General features: G+C 42.1%; 1 protein-coding gene across 10 annotated transcripts in view; it reads left to right on the top strand.

Moving 5' to 3' along the window:
* The window catches only part of cald1a (caldesmon 1a), a 63,677-nt gene extending 43,884 nt beyond the window's left edge, over positions 1 to 19,793 (top strand). For 3 of the 10 annotated variants that reach the window (XM_084175810.1, XM_084175812.1, XM_084175809.1), the window contains 10 exons: positions 247 to 320; positions 812 to 1,076; positions 2,091 to 2,231; positions 4,095 to 4,138; positions 4,259 to 4,334; positions 4,776 to 4,910; positions 5,108 to 5,200; positions 7,941 to 8,009; positions 11,193 to 11,229; positions 17,867 to 19,793. In XM_084175810.1, the coding sequence (XP_084031936.1) occupies positions 247 to 320; positions 812 to 1,076; positions 2,091 to 2,231; positions 4,095 to 4,138; positions 4,259 to 4,334; positions 4,776 to 4,910; positions 5,108 to 5,200; positions 7,941 to 8,009; positions 11,193 to 11,229; positions 17,867 to 17,883 (951 nt within the window). In that variant the 3' untranslated portion in view covers positions 17,884 to 19,793. Of the gene's footprint in view, positions 1 to 246; positions 321 to 811; positions 1,077 to 2,090; positions 2,232 to 4,094; positions 4,139 to 4,258; positions 4,335 to 4,775; positions 4,911 to 5,107; positions 5,201 to 7,940; positions 8,010 to 9,489; positions 9,556 to 11,192; positions 11,230 to 17,863 lie in introns of all 10 variants that reach the window. The other 7 variants (XM_084175807.1, XM_084175806.1, XM_084175808.1 and 4 more) reach the window with 4 other exon arrangements.
* Positions 19,794 to 26,917: the final 7,124 nt, after the last annotated feature.

The raw sequence follows: 26,917 nt of genomic DNA, 5'->3' as shown, positions 1-26,917 counted from the left end.
GTTTTGTTCTCAGAGGTGCGTCCCAAATAGCACCCTATTCCCTATATAGTGCACTACTTTTAAGACTTAAAAGTGCATTAGTGCATTAGGGAATAGGGTGTAATTTGGGACAAAGCTAGGGTCACAGAGTGGAGTCACTGGTCTGGTTGGAATGGTGTGATGTCACACAGAAGCACCCACACACAGACACAATCATTCCTTCATTCCCAGAGTTCAGTGTGCTCAGTGTGTGTTCTGTACCTACAGGTGAATGAAAAGCAGAATGGAGGTCTGCACGAGGAGATTCCTCCAAAACACAAAAAAACTGAAAGGACCCTGAGGTGGGAGCCAGAGACTTAGATGCTCTAATGGTTTAATGCTACATGCAACACATGCATGCATGCCTACACACACATACAAACACACACGCATTCTGTGGTCTTAGCATTACGTTGGTCATGATTCAAAAGATAAGGGGAGGAGAGAGGTGGGAGAGTATTGTCCAAGGTGTCTGTAATGTAATTTAAAGGCATATTTATCCCAGCACACACAAACACACTGTTGTTTAGCATAGTTGGTTTCTAGAGCAGAACTGCTGTATTTGCCACAGGTCACGTAATCCTAGCTCCCCAGAGGGAAGCACTGGAGTGAAACCTTAGACACACTGTTACCTTAGACAGCGCCGGGCTGAATCTTGGTGTGTGTGTGTGTACGTGTGCATTTGTCTGGCTGTCTGTCTGTCTGTCTGATTGTGTGCATGGACATCTGAGTGTGTATTTGCCTTTCTACCTGTGTGACGACATTAACCTGTCTTCCTGTGTGTGTCCCATAGCCACGGCAGCGTGCGTTCCCCAGAGGTGGGGACGGAGGAGCAGGATGACGCGGTGCGCCTGGAGGCGGAGCTTAAGCTGGAGGAGCTGAAGCGCCGCCGTGACGATGCGGAGAGCGAGGAGTTTGAGAGGATGAGACAGAAGCAGCAGGAAGCTGAGCAGGAGCTGGAAGAACTGAAGAAGAAGAGGGAGGAGAGGAGGAAGATCATAGAAGAGGAGGAGAGACAGAAGAAACAGGAGGAGGCCGAGAAGAAGGCCAGAGAGGAGGTAGGGGTTGAAGTGGACAGGGGGAGTGTCTCTTTAGCAGTGATGTCACTCTTTCTCTCTCTCTCTGCCTCTCTCCTTCACTCTTCTGCGCTCTCTCTCTCTCTCTCTCTCTCTCTCTCTCTCTCTCTCTCTCTCTCTCTCTCTCTCTCTCTATGTCCCTCCCTCCCTCCCTCCGCTCATCTCAAGACTGTTCAGTTGATTTAGTCATAACACCTGTTGAAGATAACAGCTATATGTCATATTCCTGCCTGCTTCACCATGACATTATCTTATTATACTACATCCTTATCAGCGCACTCCTATTTGAATCCCAATAATAATTCATTTATAGGCCATCATTCTTCTTCCCCTGCTATATGACCTCACCCTCACATATCTGAGCTATGATAGTCAGTCCATAATTTGCCTGTTCATACTTGCACTTGACACTGCACCATTCGCCGTCCAATCACCTAGTCTACTGTACTGTACTATGTCTTATCCAGACAGGTTTCTCTGGTTCCATCTGAAATGGCACAATATCCGTATAAAGTGGACTACTTTTGATCAGGGCTCTGCAGATACAGCTCTGGTCAAAGTAGTGCACTATGTAGGGAATAGGATGCCATTTCAGACACAGCTTCTGACATTTCCAGACATTTCGTCTCATGTTGTGGTGTATAGGAGACTGCTTTGTGTCAGGGTGGGAGAAGCCTGGATATAAGTGGACATCAAATAGAAGCCTGGATATAGGTGGAAATCAAATAGAAGCCTGGACATCAAATATAAATATTGTTTACCTACTGCACCTACTGTACAGTACAATACCAATAAGAACAGACTGTAATACAGTAAAATAAACTGTAAATAAGTATTTTCACTAGAGGAGTGGTGCTTTGATCTATAGACTAGGCCAAAGTTCAATTTAGAGGAGGATACCCGGGCTTAGTTATCATTTGCATGCGTGCATACATTCTTGGTCGTGCGTGCATGCGTGTGTGACCATTTAATAACTGAGAGTTCGGCATCTCTCAGGAGGAGAAGAGGAGGATGAAGGAGGAGATAGAGAGGAGGAGGGCGGAGGCGGCCGAGAAGAGACAGCAGATGGGGGTGGAGACTGTTGACGGAGAGGCCAAACCCTTCAAATGCTTCAGCCCCAGAGGATCCTCCCTCAAGGTCAGTCAACAACTTTTGACCTTTGACCTCTGTCACCTCCCTCTGTCATGTCTGTCTATGACTATGTTCGAATGCTATCACATAGCTTTAACCTATTCAGTCCTGTCTTAAATCTAGCAAGTACACTGCAGGGATCCAAAAGCTACTCCAAGTGAAAGAAACTGAAGTAGATGTAACAGTTGGCTCCCATATAGTAGCTTGTACTTCTTAGTATATTTCATGGCATAATCTCTACCTTATCCTACATTACAATGTCATTGTTGACAATAAGTGTCTCTGTTCGGTTGTTTTCTGTCTGTGTGGGTTTGTCTGTTGTCTTGCTACTGCGTACAAGGCATGGAAAATGGAAACGCCACAACTTATCACCATTAAGATAATATTTGTCATGGAGTAGTGTGTTTAATCAACTTATGTGAATAAACGCTCCAGTGTTGCTGAAATAAAATCCCATGCAGTGAATGTCCATGAGGGTTTTCACTTTTCTGCCAGTGGAGAAAATCGAATTACTCCAAGTTTAGCAAATATCCATCTCGCAGGCTGGGCACAATAAAACATGCCCAGAAATAGTCTTACTTTGTGTGTTAGTGGTTTTCTTATAGTTTTTGAGGTAATAAACTAATTCCATTTGTTGTTGTTTGTGGTCTGGTCAGTTGGTAAATGTTAACATTCTTCCATTCCTCTCCACAGCTTTACTTTGTCATCATGTTCACTGTAGGTACAGCTGATGGTAGAAGTTGCTCATAGGTACAGATCTAGGATCAGATTACCCTTCCCCATATCTAAACCTGAACCATTAGGAGGGAGGAATGTAAACCTGACCCTAGATCAGTGTCTAGGGGCAACGTTGTTGTAATCATAGCTAATGCATGTGTGATGCATTGTTGTGAGATTATACTCATTCCAGTGTCTGTGCTAAAATTATTGTTTTGCAGTGGAGTGAGTTGTGTACCTTTGTTTGATTCATACTTACACACTAGTAGTTGTATTTATTTTAGTTGATTCATCCAGTGTGTTGTTCCTGTAGTTCAAATCACGATACCGTAGTTGTGACAACATTTACTGTAGTTCCAGAGTAGTGACATTAGGACATAACATTCCAGAAGCTGCAAATAGGAGTCAACACAGTTAGCTAGCTAAAGAGAGCTGCTCCCTTCAAAAACGTCAGACTCGGAGGATGCAGGGAAACGATTAGGTTAATAGGATTAGTGTACCCGCGTTGGAATGGGAGCTCTTTAAAATGTGCTGCTGCAGCCTGAGAATGGGGTATTTCCTGTCAAGAGGAGTATTTTAGGAACGCCCACATTCGGTAGCAGAGCCAAACTAGAGGCCAAGCAGGGTCCTTTTTTATTTAATTTTTTAGAGGGAGCGGGGATGGATGGTTGTTTTTTCTTTTATTTTTTGAGAGCAGCTAGAAGTAAAGGCAGGAGACTCAGGCAGGAACGCTTTCCCCCCTCTTAGCCCTGTTGTCGTATATCATAAACAGCAGTCAGAGCGAGGTTCCCACAGCACAGGGCCTGAAAAAGGCCTGTGCTGCTCTGCTCTCTGCTTTTCCTGGCTGGGTGACAGTAGCTGTAGCTAGTGCTGTGGAGAACAGAACAGTCAGTCACATTGTGTCTCGCTGGGCTGGGAAAAGCCCAGTCTAAACAAGGGTGTAATGGGTCTGGTAAAAAAGGGAAAGGTAGAACAGGTGAAAGGAGGAGAGGAGGGTGCTGTTGGGTTTGTGATGGATGAGTGCCGAGAGGATGGTGTGTGTGATGTGGGAGTGCCGTGTGTATTTGTTTGTGTGTGTGTGTGTGTGTATGTGTGTGTGTGGCTACAGCCTAATAAATGGTCAATGCATAATTCACTGATCTGTCTCTACAGATTGGTGAAAGAGCAGAGTTTCTGAACAAGTCGGCACAGAAAAGGTGAACAGTCATTTCCATTAATTGTTTGAATCACAACTGGTGCTTTCAGTGTGAAGTCATACAGTTCAGTAATAAAATGATCCTTTGGCTAATTCTGTTGTTGTTGTATGTTCTGAGCAGCACGGTGAAGACGTCTCACTCTCCTGTCGTCTCTAAGATTGACAACAGACTGGAGCAGTACACCTCTGTTGCCCAGGTCAGAGGTTACACATCAACACAAATCACCTGACTAGACCTACTGTTACCAATGACCCCTACAAGACGTTGAAAAGACATCGGAAAAAAACTATTTTTGGTTGAAAAAACTTTGAAAAGACATCTTGTGTTGACTGGGACTGTATAACTGTGACCAATGCTGATTATCATATCCAGCACATACAGCATATTTCAAAACTGCTCTGAATCTAAAAGCTACATGCTTTAGATAATGGTAATGATACTATACTACAATATGTTTTATTCATATTTATTTATATACTCTGTATGGCTCCTTTCTCAAGCCCATTTTAAAGAAGTCACAAATAGAGTTCAGATATAAAAACACAACATAAGAAATTGCTCTTCTCTCCTTTGCCAACACCGATCATTCCCCACTCTGAATCCAACACTAACATAGTCTCCCATTCTCCCTCTACAGAACAAGGATATGCGGTCCCCACGCTCCGGTGCCGTGGACCTGCCCATGGTGACAGACGGGATACGCAACATTAAGAGCATGTGGGAGAAAGGCAACGTGTTCAACTCGCCCGGGGGCGGCGGGGGCACGTACAAGGTGGGGACCGGGAAACAACCGGGAATCTGGAACGCCATTTGGGAGGAAGTCGGGAGCGAAGAGGGGGGCTGGGAGAGAGGAAGGGGCTCGTTTCACTGCCACTTCCTGTTCATCCCCGATGACGACCAGCCCAGGGCGTTCTGCTGGAGTTGAACTTTGACCATGTCTTTTTTTGTCTGTTCCCCCTCTCCACACAGGAAGCAGCTGGGATGAAGATAGGTGTGGCGGGCCTCATCAACGACTGGCTGAATAAAACCCCCGAAAGCAAAACGCCGGGAGGAAGGCCCGCGGTAAGTCGTCTCCACGACAACCACTTATTACCCTCGCAGAGAGCTGACTGTGGCCATTTACTGTACTGTACAGTCTTTTTGCACTTCTTTATCTAATCCTTTATTGAGATGAACACCGTCTTTTTCAAGGGAGACAGTGAACAGACACTCATTACGAAACATACTATATGTGCGGCCCCAACTCAGTGTTGCTCCTGCACTTGAGCTGTATTGTAAGCAAGCATCCATCAGACCAGAGAATTAAGCTCATTTAATGATGATGGATAGAGCTTTCCGTGAACTACACTGAGTGCACAAAACATTAAGGACGCCTGCTCTTTCCATGACATAGACTGACCAGGTGAATCCAGGTGAAAGCTATGATCTCTTATTGATGTCACTTGTTAAATCCACTTCAATCAGTGTAGATGAAGGGGAGGAGACAGGTTAAAGAAGGATTTTTAAGCCTTGAGACAATTGAGACATGGATTGTGTATGTGTGCCATTCAGAGGGTGAATGGGCAAGACAAAAGATTTAAGTGCCTTTGAACGGGGTATGGTAGTAGGTGCCAGGTGCACCAGTTTGTGTCAAGAACTGCAACGCTGCTGGGTTTTTCACCCTCAACAGTTTCCTGTGTGTATCAAGAATGGTCCAACACCCAAAGGACATCCAGCCAACTTAACACAACTGTGGGAAGCGTTGGAGTCAACATGGGCCAGCATCCATGTGGAACACTTTCGACACCTTGTAGAGTCCATGCCCCGATGAATTGAGGCTGTTCTGAGGGTAAAAGGGGGGGTGCAACTCAATATTAGGAAGGTGTCCTTAATGTTTTGTAGACTCAGTGTATATTTCCTAATAGTTTTGAGAAGCGCTGTTAGCTACCATTTATTGTATGTATTAATAATTGCCTGCAAATAATGGTGCGGTAGGAAGATGATGTGCCATGTTGGGAGAAATATAAATAATAGCAAAAGAAAAATAGCAAAGTAGATGAGCTGTTGAGTTATAACCATGAAGTCATGAAGGAAATACACATAGCACATAACAGCAGTCATTTATTTGTGTTGTAAATGCACATATCACATATTGTCGGAGTATGTATTAGTTTAATATGAAATGTGGCATGGCTCCTACCATGGATCACATGCAGGTTATCAGAAGGACGTGGGGCTATAGTCAGACATGCTTGGCTGCATGGATGCATTCCAACATACCTGTGCTTCGTCTCAAATGGCACCCTATTCGCTATGTAGTGCACTACTTTTGACCAGGTCCCATATGTCGCATTTATACTAGTATTTTACCCAAAAGGCTCAGACTTTTCGTGTTTCCATCTACGCGGGCCGGCACCCCTGTCTCACTGAGCCATGGCTATGGCGGACCTGCTCTAATTTGGAGGCCCTGGGTACTTTTCAGCTGGCATTTACATAACAGTTGTTAACTGTGAACTTTAACACCTTCTCACAAAGCAACAGTCTTGAATGATGCAGACTTCGTTGATTCTGCTCGCCACAAGTCTTTAGTCGGCAGGTAGCCTAGTGGTTAAGGGCGTTGGGCCAGTAACCGAAAGGTCGCTAGTTTGAATCCCTGAGCAGACTAGGTGAAAAATCTGTTGATGTCACTCAGGATAATAGTGTCTGCTAAATGCCTTAAATGTAGTGTCACACTGATGGAAACACAATAATACTGGAGCTTACATTAACATAAAACACTGGTGTGGGGGTAAGTCTCAGTGGGAAACCACTGATAGAGTACTCCATAGGGCTCTGTTTAAAAGTAGTGCACAGAATAGGGGTACCATTTTGGACGCACCCAAGTCCTTTCATCTCGGTAGTCCACTCCTGGACTATATTCAGGCTGCACCCAGACCTGTGTTCAAATAGGCGCACAGTGTGAGGGCAGCACTAGATATGAATGGAAATGTACATATCCACTGCCATAACCCCAGTAGGAGTCATAGATCATGGTGGCGTCGTGATACACCCTGTGGCCGCTAGAGGACCGTTGCCATGGTGACATGGTGTTGAGAAGAAGTAGTGCAGAAGGTCAGGGCGTTGTGAGTGGTGTGGTGTGGCTGGTTATACTTTCGGTAACATGATACCTACTGCCGACCTTTGATGTGTAGCTTTTTAACCAGCTATGAACCCCTGTGAGTTTTGCACGGACATTAAAAGTGACTTTCACTTAAATAATTGACGTAAAATACTTGATTGATGAATCATGATCACTCTCCGATATAGGTTCTGATATGGGTGACTGACTTGCTCTCTGGGAATGTTTGGTCTGGTCTGCCTCTCTCTGCCTGCTGACAAATGATGTCTTGAAATGACTGCAACATGTCTGTGTCTCCCTCATGTGGTTAAAAGGAGCATAACAGAATTGCGTATCTGAAATATTATTTACTGTCCTTCTTTCTTCTGTCTTCCATTCCTCAATCTGAAGTGACTGTTCTTCCTTTCCTGTCCTAGCTCAGCACCTCTCTGCCTGGTAGTCCTTCTCTTTGTCATCCTTTCTTCTTCTTGCTGGACTTCTCTTTCTGCCTTCTCTCTCATCCCTGTTCTCAGCACCTCAGGTATTGTACGGTAATACAACCCAACTGTTTTTCTGTTTCCTCAACTAAAATACTGCAGCCATTGTTGGAATTGTGTGTCTTGAATGTGAGTTGACGAGAACTACAGACACTGATGCAAGGGCTCCTCTCTCTCTCTCTCTCTCTCTCTCTCCCTTCTTCCATCGCTCCCTTCTCTCTCTCTGCAGGACCTGAAGCCAGGAGATGTGACCAACAAGAGAAGTCTGTGGGAAAACAAGGGCTCCTCCCCAGCCAAGGTAACCTGACCCACCTGAACTCTTCATAGTACACACACACACACACACTCTTAGAAAAAAAGGTACTATCTAGAACCTAAAATGGTTCTTCAGCTGTCCCCGTAGGAGAACCCTTTGACGAATCCTTTTTGGTTCCAGGTAGAACCCTTTCCACAAAGGGTTCTCCTATGGGGACAGCCAAAGAAACCTTTTGGAACCCTTTTTTCTAAGAGTGTACACACACACAAACACACACACATATACATAAAAACACACACCTGAGTTTAGACCATGGCTAATGCCATGAAGAATGTACACTGAACTAAAATATAAACACAACATGTAAAGTGTTGGTCCCATGCTTCAAGAGCTGAAATAAAATATCCCAGAAATGTTCCATAGCAACAAAAAGCTTTTATTTATAAAAAAAAAAATAATGTGCACAAATTTGTTTACATCCCTGTTAGTGAGTATTTCTCTTTTGCCAAGATAATCCACCCACCTGACAGGTGTGACATATCAAGAAGCTGATTAAACAGCATGATCATTACACAGGTGCACCTTGTGCTAAGGACAATAAAAGGCCACTCTAAAATGTGCAGTTTTGTCACACAACACAATGCCACAGATGTCTCAAGTTTTAAGGGAGCGTGCAATTGTCATGCTGACTGCAGGAATGTCCACCAGAGCTGTTACCAGATAATGTAATGTTCATTTATCTACCATAAGCCACCTCCAACGTCGTTTTAGAGAATTGAACAGTACGCCCAACTGGCATCACAACCGCAGACAACGTGTATGGCGTCGTGTGGATGAGCGGTTTGCTGATGTCAACGTTGTGAACAAAGTGCCCCATGGTGGCGGTGGGGTTATGGTATGGGCAGGCATAAGCTACGGACAACGAACACAATTGCATTTTATCGATGGCAATTTGAATGCACAGAAATACCGTGGCTAAATCCTGAGGCCCTTTTAAGGTATCTGTGACCAATAGATGCATCTCTATATTCCCAGTCATGTGAAATTCATAGATTAGGGCCTAATGAATTTATTTCAATTGACTGATTTCCTCATATGAAGTGTAACTAATTAAAATATTTGAAATTCTTGCATGTTGCGTTTATATTTTTGTTCAGTATAGTTACAGATATGTAAAAACATAGCAAATCCTAAAAATGACTGGAATTTGTACTATCCTCCTTTCTCACACAACTATGTCCCAAATGGCACCCTACTCCCAGTTTTTTTACCACAGCCCTATTGGCCTTGGTCTAAAGTAGTGCACTACATGGAGAGTAGGATGCCAATTGGGACACATAAACAGTATACTCTACAGTACATTCACATGACGTCACACAACAACAGGACACTTAACTGTATACCTGGGGAATGTTTTGAGGCCCTGTAGTATAAATCTGTGAGTTAATAATATCATAAGATGTAAATTTGCCAGCTAGGGGGATAACAACAGCTTGATGCTTTGTCTTGTTTTTGTTTGAAGAGCTCTGAAGAAGAGCTCTCTTAGCTAGTTGACTTCACCGTTAACTAGTCTGGAAACCCTGGAGAGGTAAAGTTGTTTTAAAAATGTCAACTTCACTGCACTAATATTATCACTGGAATGACCTCAGTCTACTATGATGTCAGGTCTTCTTCTCTTTTATTGGGAAAGCTATGCTCTGGCCTGGTCCCAAATCTGTTTGTAGCAATGACCATAAGAGTTGGCAAGGCAACACAAACAGATCTGGAACCAGAAAAGCTGCACTCTGGCAACAGTTGAAAATGCAATAAGCAGATAGCTTACATACTGTATGTAAGTGTAAATAGAAGTCACTGTTAATGGCCATGTATTGTGCTATTAAAATATATACTATTCTATGGGTACTTAGTGCCTCAAGTCCCTTTCACAAAATGTCTGTTCTGTATTGTTTTTCATCCTCTCATTTCTATTCCCCTCTTGACACAGCAGCACCCACGCTTCCTGTATAGTCCTGTCTACTCTACTCTATATTTTAGTTCATGTTGTTGTAGAGGTACACTTAATTTTACACATAATACATACACTTGGCCTTGCTAGCAGAACCAGTCCTTGCTACTGTATGTGTGGGTCCTTTTAACCACATCCTGAACAGGCAGTTGTAAGGACAGCTATCTCCAACCTCTAGTGTGACCCTCACAATGCAAGACCCCATTGCGCTCCAATGTCCACAGTGTTAGCCACAACCACACCAAGTGACCTCCGTTATTTACGAGGATGATATTTCACCAATAAAAGACACAATAATGATATTTATTTATGGAACGGCTCTAAATTTGGCTACTGGAGCAGAAAGGCTCGTGAAATAGGCCCTGGCATGCCTTGCTCTGCAGTCTCCCGATAGTTGAACACACAGACAGAGTACAGCAGCCTGCCAGCAGTGCAATCCAATCCTGTGGTGAGCCACATAGAGCTGGAGGGCTGGAGGGGCACTAGACTGCTGGTTAGTGCTGACGTAAACCAGGCGTGGAGCAGGGTAAGGTAGAGGGCTAGCGGTTATGAGCTGTGTTATTAACTAACCACACATTGTGGTGATGTCAGGGGAGCTGGATGAGGGGATAGGGGACGTAGGGGCCTGATGTGCTTGGGATGAGTTCATGGGAGCGGGCGGGTTATTAGTGTTTGCGTCCGGAATGGCAACCTATTCCCTATATAGTGCACTCCTTTTAGGGCTCTGGTCAAAAGTAGTGCACTATATAGGGAATAGGATGCCATTTGGGACACAGGCCAGTGTTACCGCAGGGAACTGTGGGAGACGTCGTCCACGAACCACCACGACCAGGCTTTACTGGATAGGCTTAGTGTGGTTGTGTGTTTGTAGATGCAGGGTTTGGATGTGTTGGGCAGGATGTGAACCCTGTTCATGTTGTTTCCCAAATTCCCTGTTTGGCTGGAGTAAGCTTATTGGTTCATTACTATGGCATGGCACTCTGTCTCAAACCTCTCAACTGAAGAACCTAAAAAATATGGAAATCATACGCAAATTCACATCAAACCTTTCTTGTTAATGTGGAAGTGATCAATTTGGTCGAACCACGGCCTGAGATTGAAAGGTTCCAGTGCACACAGCTTCTCTCAGGATATGGCAGTATTGACTAAATGGACTGTAGAAGTGACTACTTCTCGGATGACTTTCTCTCTGACTTATTTCTCCATCTATCTTCTCTCAGGTGACTGGCAGAGGGGAGAATAAATCTGTCGCCAATGGTGAGTCCATTCTGTTACCATTACCAACATAGTTTTAAGGCTGAGGTCAAAGGTGACTGACTGTGTGTGCATCTGTGCCCATCTTGTTTGTATCTACATTATTCATAAGTCTGTGCTCTACTGACAGTACACAACCAGAGTCAGAGGTTAAAGGGAACTATTCCCTCTGAAAAAGAACAGGGACAGGAGCCTGTTCTAATTTACAGACTACCATATGTCCCAGCAGCACCCATAACTCCCTCCCTCCCTGTAACACCATCGCCCCTGAGACCTGGTGCCAGCTGTAAATCATCTCTGTTTGCTGTTTGGCTCTCTGGCCGTGGCGTTTTCAGATGCCACTTTCGCATTGTGTTCTATTTCCAAAGTGGCCTGCGCGCCACAACTCTTTTGTCCCAGTAGAAAGAACTGTTTGGCCTTCAGGGATGCCGGACGTGCCTGTGTAATGTGTCATTTGTCCAAACCCCCCCACATCCTCTCAACCCCCTGCAACAACCCCCCTCACCCCTCCTCTCCTTACCCCGACCTGGATTCTGTTGTTGGGGTCGGACCTTCCAGGCTGTGAACAAATGAACAGCTGTTGGGTTGACACATTACTAGCTCGTGTGGTGGAAGATTATCACGCCATACACCTCATCTTGTCAGGGGCTAGCAGAGGAGATACAAACTCAATATAACAAGCTCACTTCACAATTCAGGCAAGGTGTGGCTCCATATTTTGTGCATTCTGTAAATCTGTGTAATACTAAAAGTGTTAAAGTAGAGAGAGACACTTGAAATAGCTACACACCTCCAACGTTTCTCGACACGCACACACACACACCCCTTGTATTCACCCCCCCCCCCCCTTTGTTGTTGCTGAGTGAAGGGCAAATGACAACATGACAGGCGTCAGTTATAGAAATCGGAGTAGAGACAGGTAGGCAGGCAGGGACCTCAGAGGCATCTGACACCACATTGAACAGCATGCAACAACCCCAGTCTCATGCAGAATGGCCTGCTTAACTGTTGTTACTGAGGGCTCTAGTCATACTGCAAAGACTTAAAACCAGATCAAGATTACAACCAAGACAGGGGTCTCTTTAGCTGTCTAAATTTGACTGACTGTGGGTAAAGGCATAATGGTTTTGTCCTTAGGCGAGACATCCTAAATATCTTTCTAATAGATATGTGTGGGTGGGTGGATGGATGTGTGGGTTTAACCCATCGGACATACACTACCAGTCAAAAGTTTGGACCCACTCATTCAAGGGTTTTTCTTTATTTTTACTATTTTTTACATTTTACAAAACTATTAAATAACACACATGGATTCATGTAGTAAACAAAAAAGTGTTAAACAAATCAAAGTATATTTTATATTTGAGAATCTTCAAATAGCCACCCTTTGCCTTGTGTTAAACAAATCAAAGTATATTTTATATTTGAGAATCTTCAAATAGCCACCCTTTGCCTTGATTACAGCTTTGCACTCTTGGCGTTCTCTCAACCAGCTTCACCTGGATTGCTTTTCTAACAGTCTTGAAGGAGTTCCCACATATGCTGAGCACTTATTGGCTGCTTTTCCTTCACTCTGCGGTCCGACTCATCCCAAACCGTCTCAATTGGGTTGAGATCAAGGGATTGTGGAGGCCAGGTCATCTGATACAGCACTCTATTTATTTTTTATTTATTTTATTTCACCTTTATTTAACCAGGTAAGCCAGTTGAGAACAAGTTCTCATTTACAACTGCGACCTGGCCAAGATAAAGCAAAGCAGTCCGATAAAAACAACAACAACACAGAGTTACATATGGAATAAACAAAACGTATAGTCAATAACACAATAGAAAATCTATATACAGTGTGTGCAAATGTAGTAAGTTATGGAGGTAAGGCAATAAATAGGCCATAGTGCAAAATAATTACAATTTAGTATTAACACTGGAGTGATAGATGTGCAGAAGATGGTGTGCAAATAGAGATACTGGGGTGCAAATGAGCAAAATAAATAATGTAAATAACAATATGGGGATGAGGTAGTTGGGTGGGCTAATTACAGATGGGCTGTGTACAGGTGCAGTGATCGGTAAGCTGCTCTGACAACTGATGCTTAAAGTTTGTGAGGGAGATAAGTGTCTCCAGCTTCAGAGATTTTTGCAGTTCATTCCAGTCATTTGCAGCAGAGAACTGGAAGGAATGGCGGCCAAAGGAGGTGTTGGTTTTGGGGATGACCAGTGAGATATACAGTGGGGAGAACAAGTATTTGATACACTGCCGATTTTGCAGGTTTTCCTACGTACAAAGCATGTAGAGGTCTGTAATTTTTATCATAGGTACACTTCAACTGTGAGAGACGGAATCTAAAACAAAAATCCAGAAAATCACATTGTATGATTTTTAAGTTATTAATTTGCATTTTATTTTATGACATAAGTATTTGATCACCTACCAACCAGTAAGAATTCCGGCTCTCACAGACCTGTTAGTTTTTCTTTAAGAAGCCCTCCTGTTCTCCACTCATTACCTGTATTAACTGCACCTGTTTGAACTCGTTACCTGTATAAAAGATACCTGTCCACACACTCAATCAAACAGACTCCAACCTCTCCACAATGGCCAAGACCAGAGAGCTGTGTAAGGACATCAGGGATAAAATTGTAGACCTGCACAAGGCTGGGATGGGCTACAGGACAATAGGCAAGCAGCTTGGTGAGAAGGCAACAACTGTTGGCGCAATTATTAGAAAATGGAAGAAGTTCAAGATGACGGTCAATCACCCTCGGTCTGGGGCTCCATGCAAGATCTCACCTCGTGGGGCATCAATGATCATGAGGAAGGTGAGGGATCAGCCCAGAACTACACGGCAGGACCTGGTCAATGACCTGAAGAGAGCTGGGACCACAGTCTCAAAGAAAACCATTAGTAACACACTACGCCGTCATTGATTAAAATCCTGCAGTGCATGCAAGGTCCCCCTGCTCAAGCCAGCGCGTCTGAAGTTTGCCAATGACCATCTGGATGATCCAGAGGAGGAATGGGAGAAGGTCATGTGGTCTGATGAGACAAAAATAGAGCTTTTTGGTCAAAACTCCACTCGCCGTGTTTGGAGGAAGAAGAAGGATGAGTACAACCCCAAGAACACCATCCCAATCGTGAAGCATGGAGGTGGAAACATCATTCTTTGGGGATGCTTTTCTGCAAAGGGGACAGGACGACTGCACCGTATTGAGGGGAGGATGGATGGGGCCATGTATCGCGAGATCTTGGCCAACAACCTCCTTCCCTCAGTAAGAGCATTGAAGATGGGTCGTGGCTGGGTCTTCCAGCATGACAACGACCCGAAACACACAACTAAGAAGTGGCTCCGTAAGAAGCATCTCAAGGTCCTGGAGTGGCCTAGCCAGTCTCCAGACCTGAACCCAATAGAAAATCTTTGGAGGGAGCTGAAAGTCTGTATTGCCAAGCGACAGCCCCGAAACCTGAAGGGTCTGTATGGAGGAGTGGGCCAAAATCCCTGCTGCAGTGTATGCAAACCTGGTCAAGACCTACAGGAAACGTATGATCTCTGTAATTGCAAACAAAGGTTTCTGTACCAAATATTAAGTTCTGCTTTTCTGATGTATCAAATACTTATGTCATGCAATAAAATGCAAATGAATTACTTAAAAATCATACAATGTGATTTTCTGGATTTTTTTAGATTCCGTCTCTCACAGTTGAAGTGTACCTATGATAAAAATGACAGACCTCTACATGCTTTGTAAGTAGGAAAACCTGCAAAATCGGCAGTGTATCAAATACTTGTTCTCCCCACTGTACCTGCTGGAACGCATACTACGGGTGGGTGTTGCTATGGTGACCAATGAGCTAAGATAAGGCGGGGATTTGCCTAGAAGTGATTTATAGATGACCTGGAGCCAGTGGGTTTGGCGACAAATATGTAGTGAGGGCCAGCCAACGAGAGCGTACAGGTCACAATGGTGGGTAGTATATGGGGCTTTGGTGACAAAACGGATGGCACTGTGATAGACTACATCCAATTTGCTGAGTAGAGTGTTGGAAGCTATTTTGTAAATGACATCGCCGAAGATTCTATCACTCTCCTTCTTGGTAAAATAGCCCTTACACATCCTGGAGGTGTGTTGGGTCATTGTCCTGTTGAAATTCAAATGATAGTCCCACTAAGCCCAAACCAGACAGGATGGCGTATCGCTGTAGAATGCTGTGGTAGCCATGCTGGTTAAGTGTGTCACAGACAGACTAAATAAATCACAGACAGTGACACCAGCAAAGCACCCCCACATCATAACACCTCCTCCACCATGCTTTACGGTGGGAAATACACATGCGGAGATCATCCGTTCACCCACACCGCGTCTCACAAAGACACGGCAGTTGGAACCAAAAATCTCCAATTTGGACTCCAGACCAAATGACAAATTCCCACCGGTCTAATGTCCATTGCTCGTGTTTCTTGGCCCAAGCAGATCTCTTCCTCTTATTGGTGTCCTTTAGTAGTGGTTTCTTTGAAGGCCTGATTCACACAGTCCCATCTGAACAGTTGATGTTGAGATGTGTCTGTTACTTGAACTCTGTGAAGCATTTATTTGGGCTGCAATATCTGAGGCTGGTAACTCTAATGAACTTATCCTCAGCAGCAGAGTTAACTCTGGGTCTTCCATTCCTGTCGCGGTCCTCATGAGAGCCAGTTTCATCATAGCGCTTGATGGTTTTTGCGACTGCTCTTGAAGAAAGTTCTCGAAATGTTCCGTATTGGCTGACCTTCATGTCTTAAAGTAATGATGGACTGTCATTTCTCTTTGCTTATTTGAGCTGTTCTTGCCATAATATGGACTTGGTCTTTTACCAAATAGGGCTATCTTCTGTATACCCCCCCCCCCCCCCCCCTATCTTGTCACAACACAACTGATTGGCTCAAACGCATTAAGAAGGAAAGAAATTCCACAAATTAACTTTTAAGAAGGCACACCTGTTAATTGAAATGCATTCCAGGCAGAGCATATGAGCGGAGTGGAGCGGTGAGAATCTCAGCTCCTCGCTCACGGAGCTGTTCACCCCTCCGCTCCCCCCGCTCAAAGCCACATCAGGCCAGTCCGCTCATTATCACTCAGCGCTCAACGCAGTTTGCATCGCGCTCCACTCAAATCGCCCCCCGCTCACTCCAAAAAAGGAACAAAATCTGCATGTATTTCACTTTTAGCTTAAACCACAGCCTTACTTTATCTCCCCGAATTTGTTGCATACAGACTAATCTCGGATTATCCATTCTGTCTTGAAACGGGGATCTAACACTGACGCTAAAATGAGATGTTAATCAGTATAGTATATTCCATAGCGAATTGACACGTTGTTTGCCAATGTTTCTGCAAAAGCAGCGATGCCCATTGGAAGTGCAGCGTGAGTGTAATCGGTGAGCAGGGATTTGATTTCTGTGACAGCAGGGAGGATCATCCCCAGGTTCCCCAGCTCCTTCTGCATTTTGTCTGTGAGGTCTGCTAGTGGTGTCAGCACACTGACAAGGTGCGTCAGCTGCCGTACTTGATTCAGGGTGATGTTAGCAACATTAGACTTGAGTTTGTTTTACCATAACGGGTCTTTTTGGAACAACCGGATGAACGACTGAATCATCCGCAGCTGGCTGCTCCATCGAATGGCGCAGGCATTTGTGGGGCGGACACCTAATTGGTCGGTTTCCTCTGTGCTCTTGCGTATACTTTTCACCAGGTGCCCGACTTTCACTAACAGCCTATTAATGTTGTCGTGCTTGTTAACGGCGTTTTTGATCGCCAGCTGAAGCATGTGAATGGGGCATCTCAGATGTAAATTTGACAAAGTAAAGTACTGATTTATCATAGTTTCTTGGGGGAGTGTAGCCCGGTTGAGCTGCGCTGGCGAAGTGTTGCATCCCTTCGCGTTCTCCTTTACTCAGCGGTTCATAGTCCATGAAAATCATTTCAAAAAATGCTACATCCAGCTCTCTTTTTCTCTCCCTTGTTATGGTTGGGCCTTTGCGTGCAGTGAATAAACTTTTGAATTCCTCAACTCTTTTCTCTTGTTGCTGCTGCTGCTCCTCTCGCTCTATAAAATACAAATTCATGGACGACACAAATTAAATTAAACAGATGGATTCTGGGTCAGGCTTGAGCATGCTTCAGACTTGTGGTGTGAGCGATCGAAATTGGAGCGGGACATAGGGCGACGCTCCGTCCTTTTAAAAATGCCGCTCTGCGCTCTGTTCAAAATCCGTCCGCTCACGCTCCACGCTCGCTCCCGCTCCACTCCGCTCATATGCTCTGATTCCAGGTGACTACTTCATGTAGCTGGTTGAGATAATGCCAAGAATGTGCAAAGCTGTCATCAAGGCAAAGGGTGGCTATTTGAAGAATCTCAAATATAAAATATATTTTGATTTGTTTAACACTTTTTTGGTTACTACATGATTCCATATGTGTTATTTCATAGTTTTGATGTCTTCACTATTATTCTACAATGTAGAAAATAGTAAAAAATAAAGAAAACCACTGGAATGAGTAGGTGTGTCCAAACTTTTGACTGGTACTGTAGTTTAGAGGTTAGAGTATTCAACCCTTAGATTTTGACTGTAGCTCTGATAGACTTGTCTCTGTCCCTCAGCAGGTATGGGACACGAATGATACAAATAACTTCTGAAGGCTGGTGAGGACCAAGACAATCCAAGACTCTTCCTTTTCTATGCGTATTATACCAAAAAATATGAGCACCACCCTGAGGGAACCCAAGGAATGGAGAGAAAAAGGAGATTTTATTTAATAAGCACTGTACTGAAATGAACAGCCACCATCTCGTAACATTACAGTGTAGTGCCTTTGCACAACGATTTACTTTCATTTACTTTCTCAACAAACAAACAAAAGAATATGCTGTGAAATTTGGATATTTTATGATAAGGTGATTTGTTTTATATTTTATATAAGCAAAAACTTGCAGAAGAAAATAAATAAATTTAAATTAGATGTATTTCCCATGCGTTCTACAGTACATGTGTAGTTTTTATATAGTAGAGAAATAGTTTTTGTGAGGTTTCCAGTTCCACAATCATGTCCGTGTTCCAAAGAGAGATATCAACCATGTCGTCCATGTCGTCCATCTCACTTCTTTTTTATTTATATTTAAAGCAAAGCTTCACACATCGCTATTTTATTCATGTTCACCAGTTCAGGAGAGAGATTATAAAGCACTCCGTAGATTTTGCTTATTTCACTTTTTTTGTCTTACCAATAGTGCAACAATGGTCTGAGTTAATATATGTTAGCACATAAGTACATGTCGTTATGAATATTATACTGTATTACAGCTTTATACTCAAGATTTGTTTAGCTTTTGTACTCTAAAATTAATTGACTACCAACCGACAAGAGGCAATGAAAGGCAGTGCAAGCAACTAAAGGAAAGTTGTATAGTAAGACGGCCATTATAACGTTTATTATCCTTGTTTCAATTTATTTATGTTTTTTACGTGTTTTGTCATTATTTTCTCTGTCTTGGCTGTTTTTGTAGCTTTTGTACCTGCTGTTTGAATCTCTAATTCACTTTGTTAAACTTTCAAACAATCCAGAACGTAGCAGGTGTACTTAGAGTTACATCCTCATCTCTGACCCAAAACATTCCACACCACTAAGCACACCGCCGTGCTTATTCACGTACATGCTCCAATGGCTTCTATTTAGGAGGTTAAGGACCTCCACTTTGTCCATGAGGTTGTCTGAGCATGGCAGACCAGAGACACATTTATACACTGTGCCTGTACCTTGAGACAGCATCAGTTTAAGCCATATGTCACCTTGCCATTTAAGCCCAAGTCTGATGTACTAACTATAGGACTCTGAAAGAAGGGAAAGTGCACATTTAGATATTGACAATGATAGAGGATTGAATCAGTCAACAGAAGACAGATTTTAACTCCAGATAACAATAGCGCTTGACACTTTTTCTGGGTTTGAGATTTCTTAAAGGTTTCATTGTGGTATGTAAGATCGTGTTTACAGCACAAACACTTTACATACAATGGTCTCAAGGCTTTGTTATTGCAGGCACCGAATAAACTGTACCTTACACTTTGGCAACTCAATATGACTTCAGCTGTTTCTTTCTTTTTTTACTGTTTCATTATTAAGGATATATGTTTCACATTTCATTAATTCATTTTGCATGACATGCTTTGATAATATGGGTATTAAATAAAGGTTGGCAGGGGCATTGTAAGATTGTTCTGTGAAAAACCTTGACAATCACATTCCATGACTCCTTAGAAATACAAGCAATGGAGTCTGACCAAAATATATAACATTATTTTACATTGCTGTTATTTCATATTTTGGTAATTAGCTTTTTTGTCCGTTTTAATTTTAATTTTAATTTTATTTCAAACACCCTCATTTATTGTGTAGAGTTAACTATGCAAGGCACACTATCTCTAGTTTCGGATAAAATGTTGTTATAGTAGTGGGTAGTTTCCTACAGAATGAATGTTATGAAATATTTGTACCGTTGACTCAACAACAGCAATAAAGATATATAAATTGTTCCAATTTGTCCAGTTTATTTTCTCTTCCTTTCTAACACTGAACTCACTATATCATTGGCTGCATAGACAGTTTTACCTCTACCTATCTTGGAACTCAGAACCAAATTAATGTTAATAGTCTGTGTGAGTATGACATTACATGACTATGGCTCTATTAGATCAGCCACGGTTAAGTCATTGTTACTTGTTTAATGGTTGAGATATATATTAGGCTTCCTCTATCTCTAACAATAGACTTCACTACCCTAGCCAATCAGAGATAAGAGGTGGTCACATGGGTGGCAGGGCTGTATTATGTGAGCCTTGGAGTCTCATTGAAGTTGTCTGTTTCTGGATCTCAAAGAATAAGACCGGTCCAGCACTACTTTACCATCTCTCTTTCCCGTGAGGTTTGGAGGTAAGGCTATTGAATGTGACCCCTGACTTGACTGTAACGGTAACACTTTACTGGGATGCATGCATGAATGAATGCCTGCTCTGGGGCTGGACCCCTGTTTCTTACCCATGTCAATCTGGGCACTAGGGAGGTGGAATAAATGTTCTCTGGGCAAGAGGGACCATATCATATTTTTTGCATTCACAAACGCTGAACTAATACATTTCAGGCAATGCCAGAGAGAAAAGTTTATGGATTCTGTTTCTTTCCATTTGTTTGATTTGCTTCTCATGGCCCAGACTGGACAGAGACAGACAGTCAGTGGGCGCTAAGCTAGTCCTCTGTAGGGGGAACTGGGTGTTAGCATGCTTTGGGCTTTGACTTAATGCTGGTTAATGCTGAAAGTTGCACCCGCAACATTCCTGCCACTGTCAGACCATGTTATTCCAGCGCTCGAGCCAGGCCCAGTACCGACCACACATATTAAAGAGAAACACATTTAATTCCACAGAGAAACAAGTCTCATCGCCTGTGAATTCTTGGTGGATTTCAGTTAATACATTTTGAGACAGCTCTTTAAACAGATGGTCTATATTCTCCTTCACATGTCTCTTAGCTAGAGTTCTCTGTTGTAACCATTTGGGAGTCAGACTGGGACACTATGTCCTCAACTGAGTTGACGTCTGTGTTAAAGAAATACACTATAGGCTAGCTACTTCAGTCCAAATGTATGTTATGCATAGGAGTGTGTCCCAAATACACTTCACTTATCATGAATTGACATGTAAGGTCAGAGGATGGGCACAGGGAGGGATAGAAAAGGGGGGAGGTCAGGAAGGAGGGAGGGAGGGATGAGTGAGGTGAGGACAGTAATGGTTTTCTAATCCAGCCCTCTAGCGTTGCTTCAGTTTCACCTTCATTGCAAATATGGTCAATGTTACGATTGACTCCCATCTCCTCTGATAGATAGTTTTATAATGGGATCACCTTGGAAATGTAATGAACATTGCTAAAAGCTGTCGAGTTGATGGGTGTTGTATGTAGAGCGTTAGATGGCTGGCCAAACCCTGTTTTCCAAAATAGCTGGCATTGACTTGCATGTTATTCATTGATTTACTGTGTGTGTGTGAGTACGAGCATGCAGGCACTCATTAAGCTCAACCAACTTCGTTGTCTGGAAGAGCACCTAACACCTGCTGATGAACTGTGCTTTATTATTGTTAAAAATACCCCCTTTGTATATCAACGGAGTGACACTAGTTTTATGATCTGATGATTTATCTTTCAACGAAAAGATGTCATCTCAAATGATTAATCCACACAATAGCATTCTGACATTTGTTAGTTAAATAAAGAACTATATAACCTCATGAATCTGTTCCTGTCTGTAAAGTAATGATAACCTTCAGGTTATCCCTAAAATGCACCATATGTGGTATGACAAGGCTGTCAGCTTGAAATAATAAGTTGGAGTTTAAATAAAGTGACAGTACATACCTGGGAGATATCTGCTATTCCTTAGCACCTGTGCAAAGTGTTCACCTGCTATTTCTAGAAGGGACTAAACACATTTATAGTGCACTGATTTACAATTGGGATGGCAGGGCAGTGGTTGTAAAAAATTAAATAAAAACATTTAATTTACTGTTTTCTGTTTGCCTTAAACTGGAAATCTATAAATAAAGTATTTGAAAGTAACAGTGCCTTTTACTGCCTGGTGCAAAAATGATTAAATGTGGCCCTCAAAGTGTCCATTGCAGTCCCAGTCCCAGTGTAATGGTTAGTGTGTTATCCAGACATCAGGTTATCCTGCCCATAAAGCAGAGAGGAGAGACCCTCCATGCCAAGAGGAAATGGCTGAGGATTAGTCTTGGAGCTGTTTAGAGCTGAGGGCCTCAGGGCAGCCAGTGCCAGTGGTGAAAGAACTCCACATACAGACATTAAACTCAAACACATCAGATATTACTGTACTGTGTATCTCTATGTGCCACAGATGAAAATGTCACTAGGGTGTGTTTAAAATGGTCCCTATTCCTGATATAGTGCACTAGAGCCCTGGTCAAAAGTAGTGCACTATATCAGGAATAGGGTGCCATTTTAGACACAGATTTGTGTGGGGAGGAAAGATTAAAATGGCTCAATCTTAAATCTAGTATTTCTGCGATCCAGCCATGCCCCAGTCATTTCACCACTATATTCCTTCTCCCCGTGCTTATTTGTGTGAAACAGAAAACATCTGTACTCTTGTCTCTCATGTCCAGGTAATCCAATCTAAACATGGCAGACGAAGAAAATGAGTACGTATAGCCCATTTATCTTTGTCATCTCAGAAACTTAATCAACTATAGCCGACACTACAGTGTATTTAGTAATTAAAATGTTATTCGAAACAACGCCTTTCAACAAAATGTCTCATGTTTTTGTTTGTTTTCTTTTCAGGGAGGAAGGTACAGTAAGAATTTGAGAATTGATTATTACTTTTTGGCTAAACTAAATATGCTTAAAGCCGCTATACACTGAGTGTACAAAACATTAGGAACAGACCAAGTAAATCCAGGTGAAACCTACGATCCCTTATTGATGTCACCTGTTAAATCCACTTCAATCAGTGTAGATAAAGGGGAGGAGACTCAGTGTAGATAAAGGGGAGGAGTGAATTCAGAGGGTGAATGGGCAAGACAAAATATTAAAATGCCTTTGAACGGGGTAAGGTAGTAGGTGCCAGGCGCACCGGTTTGAGAGTGTCAAGAACTGCAACGCTGCTGGGATTTTCACGCTCAACAGTTTCCCATGTGTATCAAGAATGGTCCACCACCCAAAGGACATCCAGCCAACTTGACACAACTATGGGAAGCATTGGAGTCGACATGGGCCAGCATCCCTGTGGAACGCTTTCGACACCTTGTAGAGTCCATGCCCTGACGAATTGAGGCTGTTCTGAGGGCAAAGGGGGGTGTAACTCAATATTAGGACGGTGTTCTTAATGTTTTGTACACTCAATTGCACATATATTGCTAAGATTGACTATATTAGCTATATTGCAAATACATTGCTGAGCTAACTTAACCTATGTCTTAACCTATGTCTTAACCTATGTCTGCGCAGTCACAGAAACCCCCACAGAGGAAGGTAAAAGCTTTGTATGGCTTGGTGCATTACTTAGACATTGTTTGTTTGAGTGCATGATAGATATACTGTAGCAAGTCTATTGTGCTTCTTGTGACATTGTCAAGGCCTGATATAGACCAATCATTATTGCTTAAACAATTATCCATGAATTTAAAAAAGCATGCTTCGTGTACCTGATCAAAATATACGTTAAATTATATATTTTTTTTATGTGAAATTTCACATGCTATGTCTACATTTGTCTGTCAAGATAAAAATGTGGAATATGCATATCATTTGTATACTGGTTTCCTCCCCTTCTGTCTTTATGGTATATGCTTACATGGACATCCAATCCATGTGTATGAGACTTATACCCTTTTCATGTGTCCGACTCCATATTCCATCCAATAGCTAAACAGATATTACACCATGCACTCTCCATTCCATAAACAGAATGTGTTGTTCACTCTAGAATGGTTTTCAATGTTCTGACAAAAGTTGCATGAAAGGTTTGTATGTACCGTATGGAAATCATACTGATACTGAATCAGATTCAAACAACTTGATCCAATCCGATCGTTATGTATGAAAAATAGTTTCATACCAGTTTGATGGTGTAATAAACATTTTGCCTTGATCTTATCGTAGAAGTGGCCCTGACTACAGATCTAGGTTCAGATCACCCAACCCCAATTCTAAATCATAATCATTATTATCCTTAAACAATATCTGACCCTAGGTCAGTGGTTAGGGCCAACTTCTACCAACTCATTGCCTTATATTGAACCACTAATCAATCCTCTGTCCACTCATCAGTCGAGGTTGAAGTCCCAGCAGAGGAAGGTAATGCTTCCCATGTGCTGTGAACTGCATGTATACTGTTCCATTAATAATAGTATTATCAAGATATGTATATTATACAGCTAGAGATTCCGTTTTCTTCAGGGTTGAAATAATCTATATTCCTATGTCATATATACTAGTTTCATAGAATGCATTGTAACATTTTGGCTCTAGTCACTGGTACCTTCATTTCAGATGACATACAGTATTCCTATAGTTAATGCTGAATTAAGGATTTTGGCTGTATTAATTATGATCAAAACAATGTGCTTTAAGCTTTATTAATATTTCTGATGTCCTTACAATAGAGGCTGCTCCTGCAGAGGAAGATAATGCTTTTCAATGCTTCATATGTATAGATTCTGCATGCTAATATACATGTAATATAACCCACATAGAAGTTATATACTGTACCCAAATATCTTACATTTAGAAACATTTAGAAAAATGTTTTGGTATGTGTACAGTGTTTTTGTGGTCAATCAAGTAGAAAGCAATTGTTTAGCAGCTATTCTGTAATGTATAACGTACATAATATCTCTCCTCACGGAGCTGCAAAATCATATTTGCTTCATAATCAGAGAAAAGGCTGTATTTCTGTCTGCCTTATTGACTCTGCCTTAGCCTAACAGTGGCTGACACTAAACAATCCTATGCTTTTAGCTATAACAGAACATGCCACAGAATCTGTAGAAGGTAAAGCTTTTCTTGGCTATTATTATTATTATTATTATTATTATTATATTATTGGCTTACTACCAAAAAAGTATTCATCTTTATTAAAGTGATAGTTAAGTGACTTATCTACAGTATATCTAAATATGTAATAATGCTGAACTATCCCTTTTTAAGTTATTTGCTTCACTCATTGCAAATTCACTAATCAACGATATGACTTTACCACAGATCCTGCCGCTGCATTAGAGGCTGCTGCTGCCTATTGAAATCACTGGCCACTTTAAGAAATGGAACACTAGTCACTTTAATAATGTTTACATATCTTGCACTACTCATCTCATATGTATATACTGCATTCTATTCTATAATATTCTACTGTATCTTAGTCCATGCCGCTCTGTCAGTGCTTGTCCATATATGTATATATTCTTACACTCCATTCCTTACTAGTTTTGTGAGTATTGGGTATATGTTGTGAAATTGTTAGATATTACTTGTTAGATATTACTGCACTGTCGGAGCTAGAAGCACAAGCATTTCGCTACACCCACTATAACATCTGCTAAACACGTGTATGTGACAAATAACATTTGATTTGATATGATTTGATCTGCAGTTGTAGGTAAACCATGTCATGGCTTGATATGCTTCTTGTTTTTGCACATTATTATTATTATTGAACAATAATAATTGATCCACTTACTAATCCTTCCCTGCCATTACCATAGAGCCCACACCAGAGGTAGAACCAGGTAATGCTTTCTTGCTTTTAACATTAAATGTCATTGCTGCATATTAGGATGTACCCTAGCTACAAGATCATGATTAGACTTTTATTTTCAGTCTTGCCAGTGATAAGTGTTTAGAGTAAAAGTCTACCGGTGTTATTATTTTACCAACAGTAGTTTGGCATTATGTTGTGGAATATGTTTGTTTTGGTTCTGTCTTGTTTGCTTCAAGCTTTATTCACATACTAATATTGTATCTTCACCATAGAACCAGAACCAGAACCAGAACCAGAAGTAGAAGGTAAAGACTTGTTTTGCTTTACCATAGTCTTTCATTTCTAGTATAGATGTACATTTGTGCTAATAGTACACATTCATTAATGCCAGTGAAGTAATCTAAGACACATGAGCGATCGGCATTATATTAATGCAACATACATACTTATCTTCACAACACGGACTGACTTATTTGTATTATTAAATATATTATAATATATATTATTTTTCTTTACCTCATATTTGTACACTCAACTGATCCACTCCTCGTTCTTTAATCCTTACAAAAGAGTCCACTACAGTAGAAGGTAATATTTATATTTTGCCTCTACATTACAAAGTTTTCCCCTGCATGGATTATACTGTAGCCTTCTATCTGCAATAGTAGCATAATGTATTAAGTAGGTACAACAGCAGCATGCAGCTAATCTGGCCCACAGGTGCTGTCAAAGCCGCAACAAGATATTTTTGCGCATTAATTTTCGTAATTATTTGCTTCATGCTTTATTGATTCGTTCATGTGTCCTTGCAACAGAGCCCCCACCTGTTGTAGAAGGTAAAGCTTTTCTTGGCTTCATCTTACAAATACATACATCAGCTCATATTCTATTATTCGCTTCATGCTTCTTTGCTAATCAGTCTGATGATGCTTTTATAACAGAGCCGCCCCCCGCAGTAGTAGAACGTAACGCTTTTCTTGGCTTCATATTCACTTAGTTTGAGCTGCATTTGATATCCCAGATGTATCCATGTTAAGAGCTGTATTATAAACTGGGTGGTTCGAGCCCTGAGTGCTGATTGGCTGACAGCCGTGGTGTATCAGATGTATACCACGGGTATGACAAAACATTTATTTTTACTGCTCTAATTACGTTGGTAACCAGTTTATAATAGCAATAAGGCACCTCGGGGGTTTGTGATATATGGCCAATATACCACAGCTAAGGGCTGTGTCCAGGCACTCCGCATTGCGTCGTGCATAAGAACAGCCCTTAGCCGTGGTATATTGGCCATATACTACACCCCTCGGGCCTTATTGCTTAAATAGCACACCTTTCACTGGTACCATTTGTGCCACTTTAGCATACCCAGCTAACAAACGTATCATATTG

The sequence above is a fragment of the Coregonus lavaretus genome, assembly GCF_964263955.1.
Source record: "Coregonus lavaretus genome assembly, chromosome: 13".
Lineage (NCBI taxonomy): Eukaryota > Metazoa > Chordata > Actinopteri > Salmoniformes > Salmonidae > Coregonus > Coregonus lavaretus.
This window is presented reverse-complemented; position numbering and strand designations above follow the sequence as displayed.